General features: G+C 37.3%; 1 protein-coding gene across 3 annotated transcripts in view; it reads right to left on the bottom strand.

The window, feature by feature from the left end:
* Positions 1–9,208, bottom strand: part of VMP1 (vacuole membrane protein 1) — a 131,970-nt gene that overhangs the window by 2,478 nt on the left and 120,284 nt on the right. For all 3 annotated transcript variants that reach the window (XM_081220407.1, XM_081220409.1, XM_081220408.1), the window contains one exon: positions 1,130–1,232. In XM_081220407.1, coding sequence (XP_081076533.1) covers positions 1,130–1,232 — 103 coding nt within the window. The remainder of the gene's footprint in view (positions 1–1,129; positions 1,233–9,208) is intronic.

Raw genomic sequence — 9,208 nt, 5'->3', positions numbered from 1 at the left:
CTGCAGGAAGAAAGGCAGAACAATCCACGAGAAATGCTTCATTAGTTCAGTAGTAAAAAGGGGACCACCTACCATGTTTTAATGAAAATAATGAGAACCTGGAGCTTACAACTTATAAAGCTTAAACAATTAAAAATGAAAAGTCTTGTGTCTTCAGCTACTGTGAAATCTACATTCAGGCCTTCTTATACCCAGCTATTAAGATTTCACTTTGTTAGATATAAAGTCAATGTTGATTCATATAGTTTAGAATAGGGTGAGTGTGAAGTCATCTCTTATCTTTCACTACATAAAGTCTTTGATTAAATCTTACTATCTGAAGTCACCATGGAGATACTTGGAGAGAGTAGTGTCAAGATAGTTACATGTATATATATTCTTGTTCCAGGATTAGGAGCAGCTTTTAAAATATAAATGTTATCTATTTCTGGAGTCATGTTTGGTCAACTGAGGGCAGCAAAGGGCCAGGTAAAGAGTGTAAGGCCATCAAAAAACAAAAAAAAACCAAAAAATCCCCAACCAAACAAGGAAAACACTATGCTTCCTTCAAGTTTCCCATTTCAGGTTATTGCTTACTCATCCTCTTCTAGTCATTTCCTTTGCCGCAGAACTGTTTATAGAAAAGGCAGGCTTAACTTAATTAAGTTTTTAAGTTCAGTTATGTTAACAGCTTTGGTTTATATTAGAAAAAAATTATTTTCCCATCTGTGAAAAGAAAAATAGAGCAAAAATGAAGGAAGATATTCAAATGAACTCACTAAGTCCAATACTTTGTTATGCTATAAATTTTAACTTTTTAATTCACTTGGAAAGTATACTTGCTACTTATAAATAAATCATTTAAGATCAAGGTAATAACTCATTCTACATAACAGATCCATTATTTTCCATTAGCCCAAGGCTTGTTTTTTGGGAGAAGATGTACAAAATAGAAGTTATCAATACATTTTCTGATCTAGACAAAGGCACATTTGCCAGTAGAGAGTAAACCGAGCCTCAAACTTCTGCTAAGACTGACAAACCTCACTCTATTTGCCTAAAAATGCCAGTGAGTGCTGTGAATGTAACTTCGCCCTGAAACCGGGGGGGGGGGGGGGGGCGGAGAAGAGAAGATAGAGGAAAGTCTCACCTGTGGTGTGCCCATTTCGCTTTTGTGGTGAAGCTTCTGACGCTGGGCCTCCAGGTATTCCTGGAATGGCTTCTGCAGAGATGGACCTATGCCAGGGACAGCACTGGAAGCAGGGTACAATAACCCAAGGAAAAAGATACATTTGGGAAGAAAGGCAGGAAAAATGTTAAAGAAAAATCCACTTACCGCCTCAACTCAAAAAGCAGGGATTAGATAGGAGGAAAAAAACCAACAACAAGCAGCAGAGCTGGCGAAATCCTGTGAACTCTTTTCAGTGGATCAGAATTCATCCTTTCACAGCCCCATAAAGGAGAAAAAGCTCTCCCTCCAAATGTTTAAGAAGAAAATAGGAGCTGAGAGTCCCTTCTAGTAGAAGAGTTAGTTCTCAGAGTGAGGCCAGCTCTCAGCTGATGCTGCACACTGGTGTGGTACAAAGAATAAAATGAATGACTTCTGAGAAGTCTCACATTTATCACCACCAGTTCCTGTAAGAACTGGTTTGAACCGATTAATAAGGAAATGACTTATGCTTGTGTCATCCCTAGTTGAAAAAGAAACTGCCCGCCCTCTCTCTGACTTGTCCCATCTTCTCAGAGGGGGCGGTCCTTTCTCAATCCAAGTCCTTATTAGGACAATCTGTGCGTCATCCTTATCCAAAAAGAATGCATTAGCAAATTTGGGAGGCACCTCCCACTAGTCAGAAGTCAGTGATTAACAAAGGAACAAAGAAGGGACTGCGAACCTTGAATCACTTCGTGGCTTATGGTAGATGGTTTGCACAGAAACTACACTACATTTTACTAAACAACTTGTTCTGAGATGACTGGGACAGTGATCTCTGATAAGTCTATGTACTCGGAGCTCCCTCTCACCTAGAATATGTGGAGATAGTGCTGTTAAACCGGTTTGGCAACTGTAGGTACCAGGCTCCCGTTTTAGAAATGCTTGCAGGCATTTTTAAAAAATGGCAACTTGGGGCAACTTAGAAAACCAAACATCTCTATTTTCTATACCCTTTATTTTCTCATCTGATAATAATAGGGCTAAAAGCTAAGTGAGCCCAATCTTTTTCCTGGGGCCAGCAAAAGGTATTTTATGTATTTGCAACAGTGCCTTATGTTCTCTTTTTTAAAGTAAGTATTAAATGAACTTCACTGCCCTTTTTCTAGAACAATTCAGTTGCTGCTTTCTGTAACAAAAAGCAGGAGTAGAGGAAGAGACATTTCTTGCTCCTGTGTTTACAAGAGGTGAACAAATACATAACTCCTGGCTGATACTTTTCTTTGATCCTTTTAATTATCAACCACCACACCCTTAATGGAGTCCTTACTTTATATCCAACACTGTAATTGGAACTATGGCGAAAGAAAAAAACTGCAAGAAATAGTCTATGTCCAAGAACTTAAAATCATTACAGGGATTCAAAACACACACACACACACACACACACACACACACACGACCTGATTTACAAACAAAAGAATTTATAAGTCAATAATAAATTTCTCAACTTTTTGGTACAGAAGATATATTCCAAAGGAATTGAAGGGAAAAAAGAGAGATCAGTGTGGGGTGAAGTTGTTTAAAAAGTCCTTTAATGAATACTGAAGGATATGTAAAAAGGCCTGGATAGACATATGTAGTAGAGGCAATGAGTGCATTGATGATTCCAGAAGACCTGTATGACAGACATCAAAGATGGAGAAGTGGGACTTCCCCCGTGGTCCAGTGATTAATACTCTGCACTCCCAATTCAGGGGGCCTGGGTTCGATACCTGGTCGGGGAACTATATCCCACATGCCGCAACTAAAAAATGGTCCTGCGTGCCGCAACTAAAGATCCCACATAAATAAGTAAATATTAAAAAAAAAAAAAAAAGACGGAGAAGGGAGGGAGACTGTGGGTTAAGTCCTCTCATAGACTTTTACGTGGCCTTACATTAGTACGATAAACCAGAAGAGCTGTCTCTGAGCTCTGTTGCTGTTTATTAGTAATGATTCTTCTACAAAGGAGCAACAATAGTACAAACTTTCTCTTTAAAACAGATTTCCCTTGGGTAGTTCTTTATATAATGCATAAAGGAATGCAAATAGCTCATCCACTTACACTTCAAATAAACCACATGAATATAAAAAAAAATCCAGTAAAATAAATGCACAAAAAGACTGGCTTTGAAGATTACAGATTTATAAGAACTTTCCTTCAGAGATTCTTTTGGCTGCAGGCACAGCTTGCAGGATCTTAGTTCCCCGACTAGGGATTGAACCCAGGTCCATGGCAGTGAAAGTGGGGACTGCCAGGGAATTCCCAGAAATTGATTCTTTCACTCTTAATAACAATAACTTATGTCATTGTTTTAAACTCCCAAGGATGGCTATAGTCAAGCCATTTCTTTTGAAAGTTAAAAAAAACATTTAGAGAGGCTGAAATGATTGTATGCTTATTTGAACAGCTAGGTTGTACAAGAAATGACTTGAAAATTCCCTTTTTGATGTCCTCCAAGAGTTGGGTTCCATTATGTGTCTTGTTCTTTCTTCAGACTTCTAACTTCAGACTGATGTTAAGCAAAAATATGGCTTACAGTTTTCCTCAAATCATTCTTGGGCTCCAGGGTCAAGCCATTATTTAAGGAGAAAATTAAGAACCAAGACCCAATGGTAGAAAGGTTCTACTTTGCTGTTGTTGTTGAGGGGAATGAGGAAGGGACTGGCAACAATCATTCTAGATTCCCTTCAAAATAACTGGAAACCATAAATGATTTGCCATTGTAAGTCCATTAAGACCTACTTTTTTAGCTGATAGAGAATATATGTCATTACACATTTACATGATGTGTAACTTTCAAAGAATTATCTTGGGCTAATGCAGAGATTAATTTTTCAAGGGGCTATGGTGTTTGTTAAATGCTTTAGAGAGTTTCTGGTGGTGGGATGGGAGATTCAGTTTTTCATAAGAGACTAGGAACAGGTGAAAATAGAGAAGTTAAAAGTTTTAACAGCAATATATTAACCAAAACTATTATGAACAAATGCCACATGATCTGAAAAAATCTAAAAAGTTAACATATTTGAAAACTAGGTATTAAGTGTTACATAATGAATTATTTGTCAGGTCCTCTTAATTTTTTAAATATATTCATCAAAATTTTAGTTTTATTTTCATTTCTCTATGACTACAAACAATGGCTTAAGGCCACACATGCCTCAGCTTATACAAAGCACTCTTATACTAAAGTTTTCTTAATTAACACGAAAGTTCTTTAAGTTCTTTAGATAAAAATTGAAATTACAGCTTTCACTCTTAACATACATTTAAGAGAAACAATAACACCATCTCATGACTTCATCCCTCAAGTTATTTTCAAGCAGCAGACAGAGGTAAGAGTCCATTCTGACATTTAGGATTAATTTAAGGTACACACATGAGGAAGGAATAACTTGCATCAGAGTTCAGTGTCTTTTTATAGTTGGCTCAGGAAATAACTTAAATGCCATTTTCTGAAAGCCATTAAATTCAGAGTACCTTGTGCACCTGGCTAAGGACCCTCATCTCAACCCATGGTAGGTGGGTGAAGTTCTCCATCTGCCATTAGGTGCTGATTAAGTTCAAAGTATTAGAGTTACTATTTTCCAGTCAGTGGTTGGATTTAAATATACTTAAATTAGCCATAAACAGCCATTTTCTCTAGGTGAGAAAGCCTTAAAGAAGAAAGGAAAAAACAAAGGAAAACAAAAGCAAGAACAAAATTGATCTCATCTACTTTTCCTTGCTGTAGACCTTCAGCATAGTGGGTAAAAAAATTTTTGTGGATAGTAATATCTTGATATTTATTTTCTTGGCACACACATTTTTCAGATAATATAACTCATGAAGAAACAAATTTCCAACAAGTTATTCTAATGGCAATTTTTGAACTTTTGTTACTGATTTTAATAAAGAAACAAACAAACAGAACACCTCAGAAAATGCAAACAAAAGAGGGGAAAAAAAGTAAAGAAAAAATTCCACATAAGTCTAATAAACCCACTCAGAGCTCAAAAGTGGTTTCATGGGAACAATATTTTGCCATGCTTATATACCTAAGTATGTGTTAAAATAAAAACAAGACAAACTTCTTTGCAAAATTCTGTCAAGGGCCCTGACCATTATGCAAACAAAATCTATTATTTTTCTATGTTTTTTAATGCATCTGTGACTCTGTTTGTGGAAATCACTTATCTGATAAGAAATCTGTATTTTAAACTCTCCCCATATTGACTCATTATAAATAAAGGTCTGCATTGTGTTCCCACAAAAAGCCAGAAAATCTACCAGAGGAAGCATCACAATTGGCAGAGGTTGCATAGAGTGGGTGATGTGAGTACTCCAGTTTTTCACAATGCTTACATTTTCATTTTATGAGCATACACCCATTCCAAAAAATTCATCGGTCATTGTTATTCTGTTTTCAAGGGACTCCTTTCAAATTTTGTAACTCTCAAACAAATTGGTTCACCAGATATAAAAAACACACGATTTGATTTACTTTGAATCTCTTCTCCATCACGGACATAGTCATCAATCTAGGACTTGCTATTAAAAGACCTGAAATTTTCCTGTTCATGATTCTGTTTGGATTTTTCCACCCAGATGAGTATTTTTTATTATTATGTGCCATCATAAAACTGGGGCACAGTGCTTAGTAACATAGAAGTAACATAAACTTTTAAAAAATTGATTTGTCTTGTTTAGCCCTATTTACACAGGGCATATATAAAGGTTAAGCAGTGGAAATGCCTATGGGAATTAAACAGGTATTAATAAAGTAAAGTTTTAATACAGGTTCTGCTTTCTTAGCCATTTTTTTTGAAGATCTTAGCATTAATGTGATTGTGTAAGTCATATCACTGGCGTTCCAGAAAACATACTGTCTGACATGGATTCCTAGTAAGGCTATAGGGCAGTAAGCCTTTATCTTTCTTAGAAAAAAAAAGTATGGGCAAAAAAATTTTTTTTAACCTTCGTTTCACTATTTGTGCAGTACTTTGAGGCTGATTTATTTAACATTCCTCTAATGATTAATCAGAACATGGAAATAACACTCTCAGGGTGTGGTTAGTTAAACCACAGAAAGCTTATGAATGTGAGAAAATGTTTTTAGAAGAAGATTCAGGTCAGGGGTAGTATTAAAAGAAAGGGAAAGGAAAGGTTTAATCAAGTCTACTGCTGCTATAATTCAGAAAGCATAATAGACATCTTTTGAAGTAGACTACTTTTTGATAGCACCAAAAGCAGCTTTTAAGGGCAGAGGAGCCTAGACCAATGGTCTGCGAACATTTTTGATAGATGTATAATACTTACGCAAATAGTAAAACGTACAAATACAAATTAAAATGGATAAAATATGGATGAAATCTTAAAATTTTTTAAATTGTTACTAAATGTCTTACTAATTATGACAGCTTTCATGCTATCATTAGCAAATATTTCTGATTAATGGGACATAGAAAAAACAATAAATTGCAGCATGCCCACTGTAAGCCCCTTTTGTACCATGGAACTCTTACTCTAACCCTAGCTTATTTTTGTAATCCATGATTTGTGATCTTCTGATATGTGGACTGAGGGAGTGCCAATCAGACTGATGGTAAGCTATATCCTCCATGTATGTATAGCCATATAAATTATATGTACATATACTACCATAATAATGTTATGTACATTACAAAAATACACAAAAAAGAAAATAACAAAGATGAAAATAAATATAAATAGAAGTTCTATTTTAGTCCCACTCCAATGGTGGAGACCACTTGTTTAGACCAGGAAACTAAACTGCAAGGGGTACAGATACTATACCTTGTTCCCAAAAGGTCAAAAATATCTTAAGGCTTAGTTAGCAGACCAACTCAAGGCAAAACTGTTAGGTAACATATTAGAGAAAAGAAAGCTATTTCTACAAAGATCCAGATTAAGTGTCTCTCTTTTGCTCATCCTTCCATCCTTTATAGTGGCTCCTACAGGCCACCATAAAGAGGGCCTTTAAGAACCTGAATAGCCAAATCTCAAGAGACTGAAATCCTGTGCCCACAGTTAAACTTATATTTATGTTTAAAATGAATATCAAGGTCTTTAGAATTTTCTTTATTGGGTGAGGATCATTGTATGTAAATGTAAATCAATAAGTCAAATTTGACTCCAGAGAATTCTATCAATTGAGATTGAGATTTGTCCTGGGAGCTGAGAAGTAAGTAGAGCCGTAAACAGACTCTTCTAGACTGAAGCTACAGGCTCTTCTGCTAAAGAGATTAAATTTTACAGTTAAGGTACCGGTAGGATATATTTTCAGGGATGAAATAAAAGCCCCTCCCTATCCCACCTCCATTACATGCTGATCTGTCTTCTGAACAAAAGAGGCAATGACAGTACGGTAGGTAGAAGTTCAGTGACAAGATGGCCTAGCAAGTCCCTTTCTTGATAACAGTCTTATAAATAATTCTTTGTTTTCAGAAACGTGCACATGTTGGTCAAACACCGTAGAGTTAAACACCACACCGCCATAACCAACCCCACCCCCGGCCCTGCCCCCACTGGGCACGGAGGCCAGGATCTAAACAGGCTTAACGGTTAGTACTTTAATGAGTTGTCATTTCCTGTCTGATAAAGATTCTCACAGTATTTAACCACCAGTTTCCCTGGGGCCCCGACCAATACTAGAACTCTATTCATAGTGACTCAGAATGGATCTCAGACTCCTGGCCTGATTCAACAATGATAGATTTCCCTTCGAATGAAAAAAAAAAAAAAACACGTCTTTCCTCCTTAGGTAGACTGCTCAGGAGAAGAGGCAGGCAAGGCAGAGGGGAGGTAGTTTATCAAACAATCTTTCTGAAGAAGCCAAAGGCCATCATGCTAACATCCATTAATATTTAGAGCTTTTCAGTCCTCAGAGATTAGAGAAAGAAAAAAGAAAGAAAGATACAAATTGATCCCTAATTAATCCATTAACCCAGGAATATGACAAGTAAATGAACTGGTGTTGGCTGCAAATAAACATATTTAACCCAGTAAAAATGGGATCCAGTAATCCCATGTGACTGAAATGAAAGAGTTAAAATCTAGGGCTTTCTCATATATGTAAGTTAGAATTGATAGTCTCTGGCACCATCTAACATTCGTTGTGATTCAGCCTCAGGATTTGGGATTAAAACATCTTGAATTCCATTCACAGCTGTGCCCCTTTCAAATTCTTAACACCTCTTTGGTACTCAAGTTAGTCCATTGTGCGCCGAGTAGAATTATAAACCCATGACACCATCAGTTTCCTGGCGGCTGTGTAGAAGGAAGACCACTGCTTTAGCCAGAAACATCAGGTGCACTGTGTCTACCGCCTCACAGCATATTTCCATCATAGGCATCTTTCAGAAAAAGTAACCCTCAATTGTACTTGCTGTTCTTTTTTTTAAAAAATTATTTATTTGTTTATTATTGGCTACATTGGGTCTTCGTTGCTGTGCGCAGGCTCTCTCTAGTTGCAGTGAGCTGGGGCTACTCTTCTGTGCAGTGCGCGGGCTTCTCATTGCAGTGGCTTCTCTTGTTGTGGACCATGGGCTCTAGGCGCACGGGCTTCAGTAGTTGTGGCACGCGGGCTCAGTAGTTGTGGCGCACGGGCTTAGTTGCTCCGCGGCATGTGGGATCTTCCCAGACCAGGGCTCAAATCACGTCCCCTGCATTGGCAGTCGGATTCTTAACCACTGTGCCACCAGGGAAGCCCTGCACTTGCTTATGAACATTTGGAATTGTTTTCTATAAGAATCAGGATGAAGGTAAGACCTCCTTACAATGAGCACATACTCTTTGAAATACGCTATCATTAAAGGGAGGCTTTTGAAAACAAAACCTCATCTCAGGATTCTGAGTTGAGCAATAGAAGCCCAACAGGCATTTATGTTAACGAATGAGGGCCGAGCTAAAGAAGTGGGTCTACAAGAACCAAGTAAAAGTGATTGGCTGCTAAAACAAAACCCTGTTAAAAACCAACGGATTTCAGTTACAGAAAATGACACACGGATGGCAGCTTTATATGGTGACAAATCCAT

This window comes from Mesoplodon bidens (assembly GCF_964165515.1).
Source record: "Mesoplodon bidens genome assembly, chromosome: 19".
Taxonomy (NCBI): domain Eukaryota; kingdom Metazoa; phylum Chordata; class Mammalia; order Artiodactyla; family Ziphiidae; genus Mesoplodon; species Mesoplodon bidens.
Note: the sequence above shows the minus strand (reverse complement) of the source record. Positions and strands in the feature narration are given on the sequence as shown.